This window comes from Stomoxys calcitrans, chromosome 2, assembly GCF_963082655.1.
Source record: "Stomoxys calcitrans chromosome 2, idStoCalc2.1, whole genome shotgun sequence".
Taxonomy (NCBI): Eukaryota; Metazoa; Arthropoda; class Insecta; order Diptera; family Muscidae; genus Stomoxys; species Stomoxys calcitrans.
Window position 1 is genome coordinate 109,035,745 of NC_081553.1, and position 23,459 is coordinate 109,059,203.

The 23,459-nt window shown below is 41.4% G+C and overlaps 1 protein-coding gene across 4 annotated transcripts in view; it reads right to left on the reverse strand.

Moving 5' to 3' along the window:
• Positions 1–8,155: 8,155 nt before the first annotated feature.
• LOC106083386 (LIM and senescent cell antigen-like-containing domain protein 1) overlaps positions 8,156–23,459 on the reverse strand; it is a 70,178-nt gene continuing 54,874 nt past the window's right edge. For 3 of the 4 annotated variants that reach the window (XM_059363256.1, XM_013246337.2, XM_013246336.2), the window contains exons 2-7: positions 17,216–17,335; positions 16,854–17,159; positions 16,531–16,672; positions 9,040–9,156; positions 8,835–8,976; positions 8,156–8,748 (exon numbers count right to left, since the gene is read on the reverse strand). In XM_059363256.1, the coding sequence (XP_059219239.1) occupies positions 8,552–8,748; positions 8,835–8,976; positions 9,040–9,156; positions 16,531–16,672; positions 16,854–17,159; positions 17,216–17,319 (1,008 nt within the window). In that variant the 5' untranslated portion in view covers positions 17,320–17,335 and the 3' untranslated portion in view covers positions 8,156–8,551. Of the gene's footprint in view, positions 8,749–8,834; positions 8,977–9,039; positions 9,157–16,530; positions 16,673–16,853; positions 17,160–17,215; positions 17,336–17,411; positions 17,512–23,459 lie in introns of those variants that run through there. The other variant, XM_013246333.2, reaches the window with a different exon arrangement.

Here is a 23,459-nt window from a genome sequence, read left to right on the forward strand (position 1 = left end):
TTTTAAAATTGGTTTTCATATTTGAAAAATACATTTTTCTTTGCATTTATTATCTCAGAAGGTCGCATGTGATTCACGGGCTGATGAGATGACCTATAAAACTAATCATTAAACGCGCCCACCAGTCATGTGATATCTGGTTGACTGTTTTGTAATTTTTTTTATTTAATCTCAAAACAATCTCTCTTTTCTAATAGCACTCTTGCTGGGGTTGCAAGAAATAGGATTTCAAATTAGTCCCCATCTAGAACTTTCTCTGGGTGATCTATAGCCAGACGGAATGGCTCTGGTAGAATTCCAGGAAAAAAGTAGAATTAGGTTCTAAAAAAGTACCAAAAAGGTACGAAATGAGTGAACTTGGTACAGGGCGGAGGGATGGAGTTAGAATTTCGAAATTTGACTTAAAATATATCTGGTGCCAGAGGATGAGGGTGAAAAGAAAATAAAATTGAAAAATAGCACTGGCAACGGGAGAAACGTACGTTTAGTATTGCCATGGTACCATTGGTACCATTTGGTACTTTCTTTACAGATGGAGGTAGAGGTCTGAAATTTGGCACGTAGGTACAACTAGGAAATATATGATGGGTGACTTAATGTTTTATTAAAAAAAAAATAAAAATAAATGGGTGACTAAACGTTCCATTAAAAATTCGTGCGTTTTGGTACCAAAACTGGTACCATTTGTTACTTTCATTACAAATAGAGCCAGAGGTCTGAAATTTGGCATTCAGGTACAACTAGGAAAAAAAGATGGGTGACTGTCATCTTTTTACATCTCGTACCAATTTTGGTACTTTCTGTGCAGATTGAGCTAGAAACTTGAAATTTGGCATGCTGGTAAAACTTAGAAATATTGGGTTGCTCAAAAAGTATAGTCGGCGTTGACAAATTTTTTCACAGCTTGTGACTCTGTAATTGCATTCTTTCTTCTGTCAGTTATCAGCTGTTACTTTTAGCTTGCTTTAGCAAAAAAGTGTAAAAAAAGTATATTTGATTAAAGTTCATTCTAAGTTTTATTAAAAATGCATTTACTTTCTTGTAAAAAATCCGCAATTACTTTTTGGGCAACCCAATATATTATGGGCGACTAAATGATTCTGCACAATTCGAACATTTTGGTACAAAAATTGGTACTTTCTTTATACATGGAGCTAAAGGTACCAAATTTGGCATGTGGGTACAACTATGAAATAAATGATGGATGACTGAATGATCTATTCAAAATTCGTAAATTTTGGTGTCATTTTGTACTTTCTGTTCAGATAGAGCTTGAGATCTGAAATTTGACATGTAGTCAAAACTAAGAAATATATGATGGGTGGCTAAAATATCTATTCATTATACGCACATTTAGCTACCAAAATTGGTACGTTTTGGAACTTTCTTAACAAATGGAGCTAGAGGTCTGAAATTAAGCATGCAGGTACAACTAGCAAAAATATGATGTAGGTGCAAGAAGATGATGAATAATGGGTGACCAAATGATCCATTCAAAATTCGTATATTTTGGTACAAAAAAGTGCAAAATAGTACGAAATAGCTTATCTTCGCTTACAGCATACGAGGACTGCTAAAATTTAGCAATTTGACAAACCTTTTCGCAGTCTTGACACAAATACGAGCATTTGGAAGAAAACATATTAATTGTGGAGTAATTGGTACATTGAAAGAATATTTTGGGCAACCATGTGCCAAATTTCGGACCTCTAGCTCCATCTATAAAGAAAGTACCAAATAGTACCAATTTTGGTACCAAAATGTTCGAATTGTGAAAAAATCATTTAGTCGCCCATAATATATTTCTAAGTTTTACCTACATGCCAAATTTTAGACCTCTAGCTCCATCTAAAAGAAAGTACCAAATAGTACCAATTTTGGTACCAAAATGTTCGAATTGTGAAAAAATCATTAAGTCGCCCATAATATATTTCTAAGTATTGCCAAATTTCAGGCCTCTACCTCAATCTGCACAGAAAGTACCAAAATTGGTACATGTACGAATTGTTGTTGTTGTTGTTGTAGCAGTTTATTGTGTACTATCTTTCGTCTGCTTGATTCTGTTGAGTGTCAAGACCCAGGAATTCCGCGACTAAGATGGGGTGCGTCCACAGGGATCTGGGTCTGAGTCGAGTGGGTCTGGCCGGGCAGTTAAACAGGTGACGTGTATCGTGCGGTCCCTGGTTACAGTCGGGACATACATCTTGCACGTCGGCATCAATCCTAGCTCTGTGGGAATTGAGGCGGCTGCATCTGCCGGAACGTAATTGAGCCAGAATCACTCTGGTTTGCCGGGGGAGGTCGATTTCTTCGGGTGCAATGGGTGGCGGTCGTACTCCAAGGACTACATTCACCCGGTAGCCAGTTAACGCGTCTGCTACCGTGTCTGCATGAATGTTGTTCAGACCCGCTTGATATGCCGCTTGATCTAGAGGTTCTCTCTTATAGCGCTGGACCTCACGCTCTAGATCATGTAGATCTACCTTAAGGCTTCTGGGCGGTGGGTATCTATCCACAAGATGATGATTTGGATGATTTCTGCGATAACAGCCCAAAAGGTATTGCTTAGACAGCATGTAGTTATGTCTTCGCACTGGTAGGATCTTTGTCTCCTGGTGGAGGTGGTCCACATGAGAACTAAGGAGGCAGCCCGTCGCAGTTCGGAGGGCGGCATTCTGACAGATCTGAATATTATTCCACTGCGTGTCACAAAGCTGACGTGACCACACTGGCGCTGCATAACTTACCACAGACCGGCCAATTGCTTTGTACGTGGTCAACAAGGTTTCTTTGCCTGCACCCCAAGTGCTGCCAGCGAGTGACTTGAGGACCTTGTTTCTACTTTTGACTTTATTGCAGATTGCTGTGGCATGTGGGGAGAAAGTGTAGGAGCTGTCAAATGTGACGCCAAGTATTTTGGGACACTTGATGGTCGGAATCAATTCTCCATCGACCATCACAGTCAGCTCAGAATTCACCTCACGCGTATTTGTAGTGAACAGTGTGGCTGAAGATTTGGTGGCGGATATCTTCAGATTTCTTGCAGCGAAATATGAGGCAAGCTCGTTGAGGTAGACGTTCAACCTATCGCAGATGTCATCAATGGGTGGGGGGCCTGATGCCAAGATCGTACAGTCGTCCGCATATGATACGATCTCTATGCCGTCTGGAGGAGGTGGGATGGAGGAAAGGTAGAGGTTAAACAGAGCCGGAGATATCACCCCGCCTTGGGGAACTCCCTGTTTCACTCTACGGTGTTTTGACTTCTTATCCCTAAATTCCACAAATGACTGGCGGCCACACAGATAATTCGCGACCCAACGTTTAAGGCCTGGCTGGAGGGACGTGTTGGCGATGTCCTCAAATAATTTGGCATGGCTGACCGTGTCGAATGCCTTCGATAGGTCCAATGCCACGAGGACCGTCCTATCACATGGCCTGGGTTGATTGAAGCCACGGCAAATGTGTGTGGTGATGGCATGCAAAGCTGTTGTTGTGCTGTGCAGTCTCCGAAATCCGTGTTGATGCTCGGCGAATGGAAATTCTCCTACGAGGCTCGGGAGGAGTAATGCCTCAAGCGTCTTAGCCACTGGTGAGAGAAGGGAGATCGGTCTGTACGACTCCCCCAAACTCGGGTCTTTACCAGGCTTCAGTAGCGGGATCACTCTGCCCATTTTCCAGACATCGGGAACTATAAGAGTGTTCAATGACAGGTTAAGGACAGTGGTAAGGTACTCAACTCCAGGTAAATCCAGATTCTTCAGCATCAATGTAGAGATTCCGTCGGGGCCCAACGCCTTGTACGAATTGTAAAAACGATTAGTTTATTTAGGTACTCAAACGTACAAAATGGTACTTTCTTAACGGAGTGAGCTCAAGCTCGCAAAATTGGGATACAGGTACACCTTTACAGTATGTATTGGACGAACAGAAGATTTATTCAAAATCGTAAAATTAGGTAATAAACTGTTAAAATGGTACATTCTTTATGTATTAAGCTAAAGCATTCAAAATTAGGACACGGATTTATCTCGACAGTAAATATCGTCTAGAAGAATCCGACACATACAACCGGCTGCCATGGTTGTTGTAGCAGTTTACTGTGTTCTATCTTTCGTCTGCTTGATTCTGTTGAATGTCAAAACCCAGGAACTCCGCGAGTAAGATGGGGTGCGTCCACAGGGATCTTGGTCTGAGTCGAGAGGTTCTGGCCGGTCAGTTAAACAGGTGACGTGTATCGTGCGGTCTCTGGTTACAATCGGGACATACATCTTGCACGTCGGCATCAATCCTTGCTCTGTAGAAGTTGAGCCGGCTGCATCTGCCGGAACGTAATTGATCCAGAACTACTCTGGGGAGGTCAATTTGTTCAGGTGCAATGGGAGGCAGTCGTTCTCCAAGGACTACAATCACTCGTTAGCTTTTTACCGCATCTGCTACCATGTCTACATGAATGTTGTTTAGACCTGCTTGATATGCCACTTGATCTAGAGGTTCTCTCTTGTATCGCTGAACCTCAAGCTCTAAAGGCTTCTGGGCGGTGGTTACCTATCCACAAGATGATAATTTGGATGGTCTCTGCGATAACAGCCCAAAAGGTATTGCTTAGACAGCATGTAGCTATGTCTTCGCACTGGTAGGATCTTTGTCTCCTGATGGAGATGGACCACATGAGAGTTGAGGAGACAGCCTGTCCCAATTTGGAGGGTGGTATTCTGACAGATCTGAATATTATTCCACTGCGTGTCACAGAGCTGACGAGACCATTGTGCATAACTTGACACAGACCGGCCAATTGCTTTGTACGTAGTCAACAAGATTTCTTTGTCTGTACCCCAAGTGCTGCCGGCAAGTGACTTAAGGACCTTGTTTATACTTTTGACTTTATGGCAAATTGCAGTGGCATATGGGGAGAATATGTAAGAGCCGTCAAATGTGACGCCAAGTATTTTGGGACACTTGAAGGTCGGAATCATTTCTCCATCGACCATCACTGTCAGCTCGGTATTCACCTAACGCGTATTTGTAGTGAACAAAGTGGCTGAAGATTTTTTGGCAGATATCTCCAGATTTCTTGCCACGAAATATGAGGCAAGTTCGTCTGTCATTTTCGGGATGCACAATAAATTGATGGTTAAACAACCTGGCGCATCTCTTCGGATCAGTCACGGTTACGTTGCCAAAATTGACTGTGGTCCTGTCATTCCGTCTATCGGGGTTCGAGAGTCACTTAACAGTAGACCACAGCTTGCCTAAGCCGGAACCTACGTTATATTGCTCCAAGTGTTTCAGCCACAAATTCCGCCATCACGCTCGTCTGCGACTACCACTGCTTGCGCCGGGAAATTCGGCCGCATTTGGGGTATTCGACCGGCTGCTGGTATAAAGCGAGCGGCTGCTGCGTTAATGATGTCTCGGAATTTCCTCTCGGCAACTAGCACATACGAGGGGGGTGGCAGTTCACTGAAGCGGCGATTGGTATACTCTCTAAAGCTAACCCCATCGGCATTTTTCTGATTGATAAACGTTCGGCGCTATGGGGAGGTGGTCTGACCCCAAAGAGATGACGGCTTGCCAGGGTACGTCACTCAGGGGATCAGGGGGTGCAATGAAAATGTCTGACGAACTGCTGCACCTCCTCTTAACCCTAGTGGGGGCATCCTCATTCACCGTGCAAAACGTGGAGCGTTCAACCTGCTCTGCCAAAGCCATTCACGCTGGTCATTACCTAGGAGAGCATGCCATGAAATGTGATGTGCATTAAAGACCCCTAGAACCAGACGATTATGGCCAGATAGTAACCCATTTATGTCGGGATTGTAAGCTTGGCCATTAATTGGAACACAGCTACCAACCGGCGGTATGTACACGTTGTATAGCCCTATCTCGGCAGTACCGGGCCTGACTACTATTCCCATGCACTCCATGTAGGGTCACTAGCGCCAGGCGCAGGCGAAATAGGTTTATATTGCACGGAATGGTGCATCACGAATGCAAATCCCCCACCTCCATTCCTTCATATAGTCCGACGACGAGGACGCAGAAGGCGACGACGACGCTTGTGACCCACTGCTAGCTATGTTCGCACAGCACCTTGCAACATATTTAGTATGACTATACTCTCGTACTTATGTGAGGCCAGGGCAAGATCGGAAATATATCCACTCCATGCACACCTCACCGTCACCGACCGGTGATAGATGGGGTTCTGGCAAACCGAACAGAACCAGGCTCCGGGGTTCTTTTCAATCTCGGCACGCACCAGAAGCGTGCGGAGGGATGTACCTCTCCCATGATGAAAAAAAGACGCACACGTACACTGAGGCAGCAGCCCTTGCAGATGAATGATTCCATCAGGTCTATCCGGTGTGTACAACCGGCTGCCATTGGATTGGATTTGTTGTTTAAAAGATATAGTAGTGGCATTCCATTGTGATATCACAGTACTAGCAATAGACCAAAACTTCACTTGTATCCCGAGTTAGCTCAGCTACAGGTAGACAGTCAAGCCTATATCCTTCCCGCTTTAGAAGAACGACTAAAAACTCGTTTGGGAAAAATCGAGGTAAAAAATCTTGGTCTCGTCACAAAAGAGGTCTGCAACCCCCGTATTAGCTTTTGAGGTTTGCTATACTGGAATTTTCCATTTTCGAACCAATTTACAGCAAGTCTGTTGGAAAATGTGAACAAAATTGTGAACGTACCTTATATGGAGTTGTACCGTCATATGGCTGTTTTTCCAAAAGCGTGAAATTATTTTTGTCACACCTCTGTACAAATGCAACTGTAATTACGTTATGATTCGTCCAATTGCCGCAGAGGCTGGCTATTGAAAAAAGGTGCGGATTCTAATCCACGCCATGCCACCTAAGCCAAAAAGAGGCTTGTAGTGCGCTCTAAATTCGAAGAGTATTCCCGACGAGATCTATATCAGGCTATAGCTGTGAGCATTATACAGGCTGGAACATTGAGGTACGATCTGTATGGTTTTCATTGCTGTCACGAGAAGCTTAGCTGCAGGCTACACAGTTGCGGATAGTGGAATGCCCCATACTGAGTAGCTGCAACGGCAGGCGCGGTCGGGTGGCGCCGGCTCTGTGTGAACATAGTAAATAAATGCGGGAATTAGGCCCAGGGTATTTCTAGGCCTGATTTGCTTTCTCGCAGAAAACTGCCTTATACTTAAACTGTATGTTTGAGTTGTAGATCTTGTACTGCCTCCAGAGCCGTAATAGGCGCGGTCCTCATAGCCCCGTTTATTCCAAGAAAACGCATTCTTTTACCCTGTTGTAATGTCTTATCTTTACCCTAAATTGATATTTCCAACCGCCAGATTGTCGGTTGTAAGTTCTTGCAAAGTTTCTTTGTAAAAACTGAACCGCCAGATTGTCTGTTGTAAGTGCTTGCAATGTTTCTTTGTAAAAACTGAACCAAAAGCTTCTAATAATAAAAATACACATGTAATTTTTGTGGTGTTTTGTTGTTGTTTTTTTTTGTAAACAGTTTTTATTATATGTATTTGAAAATAATTATTATCAAAAGAGGAGGGTGATTAATAGTATGACTCAAATTACAATAAAAAAAAACTAAAATAGAATAAAACCATATAAATATGTATGTATATATGTATATTTTTAAAAAAATATTGCTATTTTATTTTTTTTCATAAAGGTTAGATCATAGACATGTTTTAGCTGCTACAAAAACAATAAAAAAACGTCAGATACAAAGAATACATTCGGGTGTGGAAAGACACAAAAAAACATGAAAACACTCAGATATATATAAAGAGAACGTTGATAATTAAATAAAATTAAATTATTTTACAACAGTTAATGAAGAAAAGAAATTTGGTAAAAAATTAATTAGCTTTTTTTTTTAAATTATAATAAATAAAAAACATCCAAGAGAAAGTTTAGAGTTTCTTTTTTTTTTGTATTGAAACAACAATTATTTTGAAAATTATTTATACTGATTTTTTTTGTTTTAATTAATTACATTAATAATTTATCTATGGCATTATTGTACGTTTAGACACTTTAGGTTTTTGTTGAGTTTAGTTTGTGCTGTTGGTTGTTTACATGTTACACATATTGTAAAATGTATATATATATGCATATTTATGTATGGTATATAAATTGTAGGTATACATGGATTTCAATATCGGCACAAAATTTATTATTTATTTAAAAAAAAAATGTTATGTTAGTTTAAAACAACTAATTATTCGCATTGGTTTTTGTTTTAACAATTGTTGATTGTTTTTGATTGTTTTGTTTTGTTGATTGTTTTAAGGTATACAAAAATTACTAAACAACAAACAGTTCTCATGGTTCGGCACATAGGGAGTGCTGCTCAAGCATTCCATCCTAGCCTTATTCCCAATCATTCTCATGCTGTGACTATTTCAAAAAATTCCTGTGTTAAATTTGTTAAGGCACTATTTCTATGTTGTTACAAAATCGCAATGGGGGTTTTTGTATTTAGTTTGTTGATTAGGTTCTCTATTCTCTTTTTTTGGGATTCAAATGTCCTGGAAGACCCTTCCATTCTATATCTTTTTATTCATGGTATTCTCATGGGCGGTACGCAATCGCTTTCTTAATTCATTGGGGAAGCGTTCATAGCATTTCTTGCATACTGGCTTCTCATCGTATTCATAGAATTTCGACTTTTGTGTCATTTTCATGTCGCACACGGAACAAGCGAAATGATGAACACACCAGGCTTTATTCAAGGCTGTAAATACTGCGAATGAAAAAATAAATATCAATTCCATTAAAGCTTTGCCTTTTAATGTCGCTAAGTTGTATAAAAACGAAAGAAAAACTTACCATCTCCTGCAATGACTTGATTGCAAACGAAACACAAATTGCCAAACAATTGATGATAATGAGTTTCACAATATGCCAGACCACGTTTCTCGTAGTGACGATGTCCCAAGAAGGGCTTCTCACATTTGGCACAAACGAAATGCTGCAAAATGAAATGAAAGTATTGTTTTATTTAATTTCTGGTGTATCTGATATTCGTTCTTACCTCAACGTGCCAATGTTTGCCCAGCGCTGTAACAACACGCTCCTCGATGGGTCGACGACAAGCGCCACAAATGGGAATGCCCATTTTATCATGACAACGTAGGCAATACAATTCGTTCTGGAAGCGATAAATAAATTTTAATTTTTTTTCGTTTTAGGAAAAAGCAGATATGAGGAGGAAATATTTTTAATTTATACACTAGCATATATTCTTATGCACATATGCATGTGTGTAGTAATGGCAAGTAAAAATGCAGTATGTTCGGCTGGGCCGTAATATGGTTACCACCAACCTTCCCCACAAAAAAAAAAAAAAAAACAAGTAAAAAGCCATTAAGGCAACTTTGGATACCCACCACACCTCGGGTTTATATGTAAAACCCCTTTTCGTCACAATCCGATGAAATTTGGATAATTTAAGCACCCAAATTCGGCACGGACATTGAGTGGTCTAATAAATATAAGTCACTGTTCAATTTTGTACAACAAAATATTTGTCTTTTTGGCAGCTATATCCAAATATAAACCGATCTGAACCATATAGGATACGGATGTCGAAAAGCCTAACATTAATCACAGCGTCAAACTAACTGGAACAAACTAAACAAGGATATAATAATCATTCTATTTTATTAGAACTCCACTACTATATCCGTAGTTATATCTTAATAGTGGCTGGCCTCTATCATATTTTATTCAGGTCCCAAGAACTTAAATAAAAGTAAAATTTCCAGACAATGAATCTACATTTTATGGGATTAAGACCCTACATTGGAAGATTCGTCTATATGACAGCTATATCTATGTAGTCTGATTTGACTAATATGTGGGTCGGATGTCGGGAAGCTAAAACCAACTCACTATTTCAATTTTCGACGAAATCGGGTAATAAATAAAGTTTTTATGAGCTTCAGACCCTTAATCGGCATATCGGTCTATATGACAGCTATATCTAAATACAGTTCGATCTTAAACATATTTATGTTGGATGTCGGAAGGCTTGAAATAACTCACTGTCTCAAATTTCATATTTGAGATATGATCCAATTTTGCCCATGAACATTCCACTAAGGAACAGGGGCAAACTTCTCACATATTCCAAGCACTGTCTCATCTGCTTTCACAAGTACCAATGCTTTAGGACCATATAACAACACGGGCAGTATCAGTGTCTTGTATAGTGTAATCTTCGTCTGTCGAGGGGTGGCATTTTTTCTGAACTGCTTACTTAGTCCAAAGTAGCATCTGTTTGCCAGTATAATTTTTCGGGTCACTGCTCCCTGAAGCTCATTCTGACTAGGAGGTAAACATTCTATACGATCATCAGGGATTGGATCTGCGGTATGCTCTTCGTCGCCAACGTCGTACACTAGCAGTTGAGTAAAATGTTCTTTCCATATCCTCAGCATGTCTCTGCAGGCGGATGTGCCTGCACCAAAGCCATCGTTTTGATTTTAAATTTTTTGGTAGAATCTCGTGGAGGCTAAACTTTTCAACTGTTGGACCAAAAATGTTCCGGACTTCATTCTGACTCTGATACATCTCAATTTACTCACACTCACGTCTTTCCATTTCCTTTTTATTTCTTCCCTCTTCTTTTCTCCCGATGCCTCTACTTCATCTGGCGCGTTGCTACTGATTGCAGGGTTGCTCTATATGCCGCATTCTTGGCTTCAGTAGCATCTCGACACTCTTGGTCGTACCATGGGTTTCTTGGATTAGGCTTCCGGTACCCAAGTACGGATTTCGCGGCATTTTCCATCAAGCAGTTGGGTCAGTCGAGAGGAGTATGCCGCTGCCATCTGTTGAGTTTGCAGCTTTTCAATGTCTAGCTTCCCTGCAGTGTCAGATCGTACCTTCCTCGCCATGTTCAAACGGGTGCGAACCTTTGTTGCAAAAAGGTTATGATCCGAATCCATATTCGCACCATGGATCGATCGTACATCTAACACGCTGGATGAATGCCTTCCACCTATCACAACCTGTGGACGCGCCCGGTAGCTTTCAGCGAAGCTTCCCGTGGTAACGATGGACACCACACAAGTCGGAGCTCAAAGTTCCAGCCTATGCAGTGCTCATAGTTATGCAGTGTCGGCCGGGGATAGTTATCTAATGTCGCAATCATTAGAAGCGGATAACCACTGCTTTTGCTAATGTTCTCGCCAGGATGCCTACCTACAGTGCAGTCCGATTCAAGTTTAAGCTGAATGATAAGGTGCCTCCTTTTTATAGCCGAGTCCGAACGGCGTGTCACAGTGCGACATCTCTTTGGAGAGAAGTTTTACATGGCATCCTACCTCACAAATGTTGCCAGCATTAGGAGGGGAAAACCACTCGCCATGATTCGAACCCAGGCGTTCAGCGTCATAGGCGGACATGATAAAATCTACGCTACGGTGGCCTCCGTATAGTAATCTTGCCGTTTATTTCGCTGCAAGAATTTTAAAGAAGAAAGTAGTAGTGACCAGGGCTCGGGAGTCGGATAGTCGACTTCGACCCCGGGTCGCAATCAGAAAACTGTTCGAAGTTGGGGCAAACGTGCTCAACTCTGAACCAAACTCCGACTGCTTTTCAATAGTCCGACTCCGACTTCGACTACGGCCTCAAAACCTCGAGTTGGGTCGAATCCGCAGCCCTGGTTCTGGTTCAACTATATAAACACAGATGCAGCCGCCCCATATGTGGCCCGCTTCCTACCAGGGCCCACGCGACACACGTCAACTTTTCATCGGCCCAACCTAAGTCGAGTGGGAGACTAAGTACCAGTTTATAATCTTTGGCAACCACCGTATACAGTCGAAAATGCTTGGTTCTGTTGAGTATTTAGATCCAGGAACTCTGTGACGGATTCGAGTAAGTCTGGCTGGGCAATGAAACAGGTGACGAATGTCATGCACGTTGGCATCAATCTGAATATTATTCCACTGTGTATCACATAGCTGACGAGACCACACTAGCGCTACATAACTTACCACAGGTTTCTTTGTTGCCGGAAAATAACTTGAAGACCTGGTTTTTATTTCTGACCTTATCGCAGATTGCAGTGGCATTTGAGAATTTGTAAGAGCTGTCAAATGTGACACCAAGTTGTTGTTGTTGTAGCAGTGTGTTGTACACTGAGGCGGCAGTCCTTACCAATGGAGATCTCCATCGGGTCAATCCGGTACGTACAACCGGCTGCCATGGGATTGAGACACTTGCTGGTCGAAACTGTTACTCCGTCGACCATCACATTCAGCTGCCTACCCACCTCATACATGTATGTAGTGAACAATGTGGCAGATATATTCACATCTTTTGCAGCATAAAAAAATTACAAAATGATAAATTCCCCTTTAGTGAAACTTGATGGAAAGAATCATTGATTTTTGGTGTTGTTCAATGCAATTACGGATAAGCGAAACCAAATTTATGTATATTTAGCGTTCCACTTATCCCGGTTCGGCTGTACTGTATAAATGCGTTCATATTGTTTTTGAATTCTTCGACACGAATGCTTTTTAGTGGTGCGAGTTTAAACTGCTAGACCGCAAAATAAAAATAACTTCAATGGCATTCGTTATGTCATACATCCATGTACAGTTAAGAGTGTTATTGAAAACACCACCCAAGATATTTTAAAGATAATTTCGATATGAGACAACCACTTAATAACAAATACAAAATATTTTTTGTTTACCTACCAACATCGCGCTCTCTCTTATCAATGATTCATGTTTGGGCTTAAAAATAAAGAGTCCCCTTTTATAGCCGAACAAATTGGCACAGATCGACTCCTATAGTAGAGATGTTTTGCAAGGCTGAAATACTTAAACGGGCTTTTTGGTTAAGTCTCTGTCTATGCCTGAGTACGATGTGCTGAGCAGATAGAGGAACGTCATATGTCGTGTGGTCTCTGGTAGTACACATCTAGGACGTTGGTGTCAAACCCAGACCAATGGGAATTGATAGTGGCTAGCGGGGGGTTTTGCCAATATATAAGGTTAAATGTTGGCTTCATCCCAAACAAATATAATTGTGTTTTTGCACGGAAAGGATCTTTGTTTCTTAATATATGCGTTCCACGTGGTAGCAAAGAAAAGTACGTTACAGTTCGCTGTTGTTGTTGTATCAATGTGTTGTACAATGAGGCAGCAGGCCTTGCCGATGGAGCACTCCATCGGGACAACCTGGGATTGGTCACAGTTCGTACAGCAGCATTTTCTCCATTCTAAATCATAAAATGCTTTGCTTATGTAGTGGAAAAATTACGAATATCTAAAACTTTTTGGAGCGAAATAAGCAGCAAAATCAACAAGGTAGACAGGATAACGATGAGCACCACGCAGTTTGGAATTACGAGCTTCGATTTGCAATATGGTCAGCGTCATCATGGAAAGCTCAACTGAAATCTACAGGGCATGTTCACAGTTTGCAGATAGTATAAAGCTCCGTAAGTATGCGTAGTAGCTGCTACATCAGCGGTTTCAAGTAGAGAATACTGAGTGCCTGTGAAATTCGATATGGCAATAACGTTCCGGGTCCTATAAGGATGAACGACCTTGTCCAGCTACAGGAGCTTGACGAGGATCGCTATTCCACATGCATATATATGGTTACAACGACTGTATGAACTGTATGAATTAAAAGCTTTCGATATGTTGAATGATACGAGAGCTGTCCTGTAAAAGGATTGACCTAGTTAAGACCTCGCTTATATGTGTGATGATGGTGTGCAAAGTTGTCCATGAAACCAATCATGACGATTGACAATTGACATGTGGAAAACTGTAACAAGAATCAGAAGGAGTAGTTTCACAAGTATCTTATCTTGTTGTTGTTGTTGTAGCAGTTTATTGTGTTCTATCTTTCGTCTACTTGATTCTGTTGAGTGTCAAGACCAGGAACTCTACGACTAGGATGGGGTCCATCCACAGGGATCTGGGTATGAGTCGAGTGGGTCTGGCTGGGCAGTTAAACAGGTGACGTGTATCGTGCGTTCCCTGTTTATAATCGAGACATACATCTTGGACGTCGATATCAATCCTTGTTCTGTAGGAATTGAGGCGGCTGCATTTGTCGGATCGTAATTGAGCCAGAACCACTCTGGTTTGCCGTAGAAAGTCAATTTCTTCAGGTGCAATGGGAGGCGGTCGTTCTCCAAGGACTACATTCACCCGGTAAAATTTTACCGCTACCGTGTCTGCATGAATGTTGTTTAGACCTGCTTGATATGCCGCTTTATCTAGGGGTTCTCTCTTGTAGCGCTGAGCTGCTCAGGAGCTTGATCTACCCTAAGGCTTCTGAACACGTGTACGTGTTCATCTTATCTTGTCATCTCTAATTGCTCACCGGCTAGTTGACCATGGATGCGACAAATGGTGCTGCTTCAAATCCGGCTGTAGTGCTATAAGTGTCTTATCTTGTCGATAGTTTTGTCCACCGTAAATTTAAGTTGTTGTGCATTGGCTCATTCCCATTAGAACAACGAATGGCTCTGCTTCAAACTCTAGCACCATCGAGATTGTCAACAAAAATCTTTGTATAATTTTCACAGGTGTTTTATACCATCCACCATAGGATGGGGGTATACTAATTTTGATATTCCGTTTATAACACCTCGAAATATACATCTAAGACCCCATAAAGTATATATATTCTTGATCGTCATGATATTTTAAGTCGATCTAGCCATGTCCGTCAGTCCGACTGTCGAAAGCACGCTAACTTTCGAAGGAGTAAAGCTAGGCGCTTGAAATTTTGCTCAAATACTTCTTACCAGTGTAGGTCGGTTGGGAATGTAAATGGGTCATATCGGTCCATGTTTTGATATAGCTCCCATGTAAACCAATCTCGGATATTGACTTCTTGAGCCACTAGAGGGCGCAATTCTTTTCCGATTTGGCTGAAATTTGTCATTACGTGTTTTGTTATGACTTACAACAACTTTGCTTTGTATGGTTCAAAACGGTCCATAACCTGATATAGCTGCCATATAAACCGATCTTAGATCTTGACTTCTTGAGCCCCTAAAGGGCACAATTCTCCTCCGATTTGGCATATAACTTCCAAAAACTGTGCTAAGTATTTTTCAAATCGGTATATAACCTGATATAACTGCCACATAAACCGATCTGGCATTTTGACTTCTTAAGCCCCTAGGGGGAGCAATTCTTTTAAGATTTAGCTTAAATTTGGCATAAGGTGTTTTGTTGCGTCTTTCAACAACTGTGCTAAGAATGGTTCAAATCGGTATATAAATTGATATAGCTCCCATATAAACCGATCTTCGATCTTGTCTTCTTGAGGCACTAGAGGGCTCTGATTTGGCTGAAGTTTTGCATAAAGTCTTTTGTTATGACTTCCAACGACTGCGCTAAGTATGGTTCAAATGTGTCCATAACATGATGTAGCTGCCATATAAACCGATCTGCGATCTTGACTTCTTGAGCCACTAGAGGGCGCAACTCTTATCCGATTTGGCTGAAATTTTGCATGAAGTGTTTTGTTATGACTTCCAAAAACTGGTTCAAATCGGTATATAACCTGATATAGCTGGCGCATAAACCGATCTAAGATCTTAACTTTTTAAGACTCTAGAGGGCGCAATTCTTATCCGATTTGGCTGAAATTTTGTACAACGATCTATAGCCTGATACAGCTCTCATATAAACCGATCTCCCTATTATGCTTCTTGAGCCCCTACAAGGCGCAGTTCTTATCCGAATGGACTGAAATATTACCCAATGACTTCTACTATGGTCTTCAACATTCAATTCATTTATGGTCCGAATCGGACTTTAACTTGATATAGTTCCAATAGCCTAACAATTCTTATCCATTATTCTTTGTTTGCCTAAAAATGGGATACCGCGTAAAAAACTCGATAAATGTGATCCATGGTTGAGGGTATATAAGATACGGCCCGGCCGAACTTAGCACGCTCTTATTTTTTTTTTTTTTTTTGTGGAATAGTTTTTTGCCCTGGATTAGAGATTTTATAGCATCGATGAACTTGTTGTAGCCCCATTTCCATGTGGAAGTAGCGATACTCGTCAAGTTCCTACAGATGAGCAAGCTCGTTCCGGTCCATTTAAAGGCGCCAATAACTCACTTTGTCATATCAAGCATCATTTGCACTCATTATTTAATCAAAAGCCGGTGCCGACCGGCCTATCACTGAGACTCTCTACTCTATAACGCTGATTGCGCGCGAATGCAAGCGAAGTTAAGCTTATCGCGAACTTCATACAGATCGAAACTCAAAGTTACAGCCTGTGTGGTGCTCATAGTTATCATAGCTTCGACAGTTCGGTTTAAGAGGATTGTATAACAGTTTTTCTACTTCCCATACTTTTGCACTAACGAATTTATATATCTTTGCCACTTTATGACCACTGTATTTGACATGTTTTCCCATTTCTTTAGCTCATTTATCACATTCTAAGAAATTTGAACTGATAACGCAACGTTTGAAATAAAAATAAAAGAGATTTAATTAGAAATTATTTACCATATCATTAGCTGCCAAACCGGGACGGCTTTTAACTTCTCTGGCCGTTGAATCCAGTTCCTGACCACATGCTGTACAATTAAAATGATAGCCATGGTAAACTTCACCACGGAAACGCAGTGGTTCGTCATCAATAAGGCCACTGAAATTTCGAAAATTGATTAAAACAATGAGTACCACAATGTAAATGTAAAAATAATCATCTTCCAATTTCCAGTTATTATTGAAATTTTTTACTGGGATTTTGTACAACCGAAAAAAAAGCTTGGCTAATTACAATTGCCGCATGAAGGGCGTATCTGTTTTCATGTTTGTATACTTACTGGCATTTCTGGCAAACATAACGTCCAGTGATTTCAGCCTTTACCTTGGCATTGCATTCGTGACACAGAGCACGATTTTGATTGCGTATAAAACCAGAATCGGCCAATTCTTTGGAACACAATTGGCAACGGAAGCACTGTGGATGCCAACTGGCCGACATGGCCTTAATTACGCGACCAATAACGAATTCGCCGCATTTATTGCAACAGGGTGCAAATAGAACATGAAAATCACGTTCACAATATTTGCGACCCTCGAACTCGTAGAAAATGCCATCTTGAAAAGGTCGGAAGCACTGGGCACAGCTGTAAGAAAATGAGAATTAATCAAAGAAGGCAAAGGCCACCCAAAAACAACTTACACAAAACACTGTGTATGCCATAACTCGCCATTTGAGTTGACTATTTTTTCATTTGGTTCAAAACCATCTGTACATCGGGTGCAATGCATTGCCCCCAATGACATGTTAGCTGCCTGTAATCTACAAAAAGAAGAAAAGGTTTCTTAGTAAAAATTATTTGTGGAAATTAAGTGATCATCAATTTTTTTGATAATACATCATTGATCTTCGCTGAGAGGTAATCATTGTGCTTCAACTAAAGTATTTTTTCTTTTGAAAACAGTCGAATAAATCCTTCTCCAACAAAGTTTGAATGCTTACTGTGGTGGGCATTTACTTTTAAAACTTTGCCTGTATGTAGGAAATTTGTATTTTTTCTTTATCAAATGTGGTGATTGTTGTGATTCATAAGCACCACCGCTAAAATTGTGACGCTTACATGGTTAAACCAAAAAAATGTTCATAACGATAGCAGTTTTAAAATAAACAAAAAAAAAATGTCTACAGTGGAACTCTACACGTCACAAGAGAGGCATGACCTGCACAAGCCCATTGGAAATTTTAATTAAATTTATATGGTAGATAAAAGCGTACATTTTCATAAATGGGAACTGCACTTCTAGACACATTATCCATTAAATATTAAACGATAGTGGAACAGTGAATAGTGAGGTAGGCCTTTCGAAAACCATTTGCTATTACAAAAAAGGGTTAAAATATTCATTTTTACGCAACTTCCATACATTGATTGATTTTGTGGGAAACGAAAGAGAATTTGATATTTACGATACCACATCCAGTACGAGGAGGAAGAATGCTCCCGGCACGGTATAACTTATGAGCTTCACACAGGCTGAAACATTGAGCTCCAATATGTGTGGTGTTCTTTTTTTTATCACGAGCTAAGGGCTACCGGCCGCGTACACAGGTTGCGGATAGTGGAATGCTCCATATGGAGTAGCTGCAACTGCAGTCGCGGACAATCAGCGGTATCAAGTGGAGAGTCTCAGTCAGAGGACAGGTGGCACCGTCTCTTGCTTAAATACTGAGTGCCTATGATGCTCGATACGACAAGGCGAGGCGAGATATTGGCCCCTTTAAATAACCAATGGCCATCATGTTCCTGCGGCGATCGGTCGTATAGACCAGAATAAGCTTGCTCGCCTATAAAAGCTTGACGAGGATCGCCACCTCACATGCAAATATGGCTATAACAACTGGAAGAAATCCACTTCTGCTGGATACATGCAGGGAGTCCCGGTTAGGGAAATGCATGCTGATGCTCGGCGAATGGAATTGGTCCAACGAGTGGATCGGGAGGAGTAGTCCCTCAAGCGTCTTGGCTGCTGATGAGAGAAGCAAGATCGGTCTGTACGACTCCTCTTTGCTTGTGTGCTTTCTAGGACTTGGCGCCACGGATGACATTCGTAGCTTCGTGTACGGTAAATTGCGATGGCGGTCTAGCGGCACGGAGATCACGGAGACGACAAATGGCACCCCTTCTAGCCTTGTCACTCTCGGGTCAATTGATGTTTATCTAAGGAAAATACCTCAAAAGTATCGCCAGCATTTTTTAATTTAAACAGCAGTTTTCCTAAGCAAGCAAATAAAAAACCAACCAAAATAAAAATCAGCTGTTGGTCTGCAAATTTTCACTAGAAGTCGTTCGCGTACTTTTGCTCGAAAATTTTTTAAAGAGGTTAAAAAGGCTTTTACTCTCCTGAAAATTTTTACTGAAAAAGTAAGCGAACAGACCTAATGTATTCATGTAACTAGTCCCTCTGGGCAATAATATTTCATCTTGATTTAAAAGGGGTGATCATCCACCAATCGTTGTCAGAATTTGGTCTTATATCCGCGATAGAATTGAAGGCATACAGAATAATATCGTTTCCCTTTTTAATTAAACGCAAACAAGTCGAAAGAATGCAATGACTTTTATCCAAAAGCATTTGGAACTCGTGCTGTAGTTGATCTTCTGGCGTCAGCTGGAAATTTCGACACTTCTGCCACTTTTTGCCATTTTGTATCGCTGCTGCACAGTTGTAAGGTTCGCCTCTTTATACTTTCACCTGGTACTATCGTCAATACCTTCAAGATTTTGTTCCTGCTTCCTACATTCTAAACTTTCGTTTAGGCGTATCTACAACAGTGGAAATAACTGTGTATCGTTATTCGTGGCGAAGGAGATGCTTGCATGTGCATAACATGCTAGCGGTTTACCTATTTTTCCACGCTATAAAAAAGGTATACATCGGCATAGTAGCAGAGAGCAACAGTTTACGTTCGGCGAAGAAATCCTTGAGTAGAGGTTTGTAATGCCATATAGGGTGGCCATTGGTTATTTAAAGGAGCCAATAACTCGCCTTGTCATATCAAGCATCATAGGCACTCAGTATTTGTGCAAGAGCCGGTGCCACCTGACTTCTCACTGAGACTCTTCACCCGATACCGCCGATTGTCCGCAAACTGTGGTCGCACCCGTCAGCTCGCAGCTAAGATTTTCGTGACAGCAATGAACACCACACGGATCCGAACTCAATGTTCCAGCTTGTGTCTTGCTCACAGCTATCCCGTGCCGCGTCGTAAATATTATGGATTATTAGCTAAGGAACAGATCTCAAGACCATTCAGAGTCAAATGTTTTTTGCTTTGTCTTCTATGCAATGTATCGGTGATATAGCGATTATTACACTGGCAAAATCATTTATGTAGATTTTTAGGTCATCGTAGGTGCCGCAAACAGCGGTCATGAAGTCCTTCGTCCACATATGAGGCGATCTCGATGCCTTTCTCAAAAGGTATACAGCAAAAGTGGAGATTAAACAATATACAGAGTGATATTCACTCTACCAAGGAGAAATCGCCATTTCATGGTAGGGGGCTGTGACCTTTTATCCCTAAATTTCACTACTGGAGAGCACACATGTCATCTCATAATTGATCTCATGTTAATCTCATAATTGAGTTAAATGGCGCGACATTTACAGCGAAGACTTTAAGAGATAACCGAAAAGACGTAGATCTTAGCCAAGATCTACCTTTCGGTAGATCAGAGAAAAGCAAAGGGCAATTTTTCAATGGTTTTAATGGACGACGTGTTATTAAGACCACAAGGCCACCTCTCGACAGGCGAAGATTACACTATACAAGACCCGTGTTGTTATATGGTTCTGAGGCATAGGTACTTGTGAAAGCAGATGGGGCAGTGCTTGGAGTATTTGAGAGAAAGATTCTTTGTGAGCTAACGTTTTCCCCACTATAAGGTATATATCTTTTGTCACGCATAGTGGCCAGTTCGCATTTTTGTATGTACCATTTGGGATATCCAATTCCCTTGCTGTATTTTGTCGATATATATTCGCGATTTTTCATTCTTGTTCAAAATATTAACCGCAGACCACTGAAACTACTCTGTCTGTTGTGTCTATTGCGGTTTGGGAGACGTCGAAGAGGTCACATAGTTCGACGAAGACGCTTGCGACCCATTGCTGACTACGTTGGCACAACACTTGGCAACGTTGCCAGAATGATTTTACTTCCGAATGGTGGTTAGGACAGAGCACGTGCACTCATTCCTTATATCGGAAAGGGATGACTATGAGCACCACACGGGTTGAAACTCTCAGTTCCGATTTGTGAGGTGTTCATCGTCAGAATGAGAAGCTCAGCTGAGAGCTAACAAGCGCGTTCACAGGTTGCGGATAGTGGGATGCTCCATATACGGAGTAATTGCAACTGCTGTCGCGGACAATCAGCGATATCGAGTGGTGAGTCTCAGTGAGAGGCAGGCCGGCACCGGCTCCTGCTTAAAAACTAAGTGCCTATGATACTCTATACGAAATGGGCATAACGTTCCCGCGGCGATCGGTCCTATGGATCGGAATGAGCTTGATAATATATGGAGCTTGACGAGGATCGCCACTTCCACATAGAAATGTGGTTACAACAACAACGATTTCTACCATCCCGACCCGTATCAATTGAAAACTTAGTAGAAATTCCGGAATGTGCATCTTCCAGTGAGAAAAAGAGTAAAAAGATGTATACCCAAGTCAATCCAATGCATTAAACCAACCGACTTCCATTGGAGTGCGTTGCTGGTGACAACGGCCAGAGTTGAGCGACGTGAACAGGTTGCTAAATCAACTATCCACAAAAACCGTCCTAAGCCTTAGATTGAACGGGTTAAGACATTGGCTAAATATGATATCAGATAATGGAAATGTTTCCCAACCTTTAATTGACCGGTGATGTGCCCAGGCCTCTCTTCTTTCTTCTTCTCTTTTTCTTATTTCCATCAACGATCTGTTGGGTCAGACATCGAATCCGATCTACCCATTTACGGATGACAGTAATCTCTGTCATTCGTACTCATTCAACCATAGACCGAGTCTTCGAGAGATTGGGGGCAAGAGGCGGGTTATGGATGATACACTCTGATAGGATTTGCTGGCCATTTCTGAGTGGGGTCAAATGAATCAAATAGATTTTAATGTACGGAAGACTCAGTGCTGCTTGTTGTCACACAAACGATTCGCTGACCCATTACGATCATCTTTGTCCATAAGCGGCATAGACGTCGAGCAATCAGGAGCTCTTGATGTTCTGGGCATGAAAATACAAAGTGATGTCCGCTGGGCTAAACATGTACTTGAAGTGTCGAAAGAAGCATTCAAGTGCTTAGACTTCCTTAAACGGTGTAAGAATTACTTCACTCCGTCTGATCTTCTTACCATCCACACCACTTTCATAAGGCCAAAAATGGAGTACAACTCACATGTATGGGCTGGAGCTTCAAGATCATCCCTGGACCTACTGGACCGTGTACATAGGAGAGCGATGGCGTTGATTTGGGACTTGATGGTATCCAACTCTATTATCTCCATTGAACATCGTCTCAATGTGGGTTATTTGGCGCTGTTCTATCGGTACTTTCATGGTGTGTGTTCGTCTGATATTCCTCTTTTTATTCCTGATGTAAGGATGTATGTCAGGGATACTAGACATTCCAGAAACACATACCCGTTTGTAATTGATTGGCCAGCGGACCGTACAATTCATTATAGAGAGAATTCTTGTTTCGCCCGAACCGTTCATATGTGGAATCTACTTCCGGCTAATGTTTTTCCCACCCACTTTGACATCCAGAGATTTAAGACACATGTCAATAAACACTACATCCTTTCCCCACCCCCTCCAATTATTAATTTCCATTCGGCAACGCAATGCACAGCATTCATAGGGGACATCCCCTGCGTGTTGGTTGATAGAAAAAAACTTTGGTTATCATTCTTAATTCAATTGGGGCGTGAGTAATTAATTCGCTCTCCCAAAGCTATGCGCTTTTCACAAACCAGCAATGTCTTAAAACGTGGTTTGGAGGTAAACTCTCCTAGTACCAAGTGATGCAGGTTCACCATTATTTTTCGAAACGCATCACCTATACCGACTCTAATAGTTCATCCTGAGGAAACCCAAAGCTATTCAGAACCGAACCAGATGTTGTTGCAGTCATCAGAAAAGCCCAAGCAGTTGAAGCTGCGAGAATCTCGCGGTGGATGCTAGCGAAAACCTGCAATCTGTCTATCTCCACTCTGGTGGTGCATGAAATTTGGAAATTGCTGCCCCTAGGCGAGTTAGATTCACAAGTCAATAGAGGCTTTTAGGCTGCTCTCTCTCTCTCTTCTATCCTCGGTCGAAAAGACAATTGAGACACTGCTCTTACCCAGCATGAGGTTATCCTTACCCCCGGCCGATCATCAACACCGTTTCCGTAGAAAACACAGCACAACAACAGCACGTGCCGCCATATCTTCCACGGTCTAAATGGAAAGAGGCTATGTATGTGGTTGAGGACTATTGCGAGCTTCTCTCAAAAATTTACTTTGGGATGTCATCGGAGAGATCAATCATTCATGCTCGAAAAATCACTATAAGCGGCTAGATATCTGGAGTTAGAGGTCGTCGTTCAAATTTTCCTTTTTAAATATTCTTTTACATTAGAAATTGGTAAGCAAATAATTTAACGGCAACTAAACATTTTTAAAAACAAAACAACGATTTTTCTAATCAGAATTAACATTCAATTTGTTCACAAATATTGACATACATATAAATACTATGTGGATGTATGTATGTATATGAGTGTGTTCTGTGTTGATATAAAAAAATATCAATTCTCGCACCCATGATGGCAAGCATACATAAACAAATGAGAATGAGAATGAGAAAGAGAAGAGAAGCGAAGCAAAGCGACATCAAT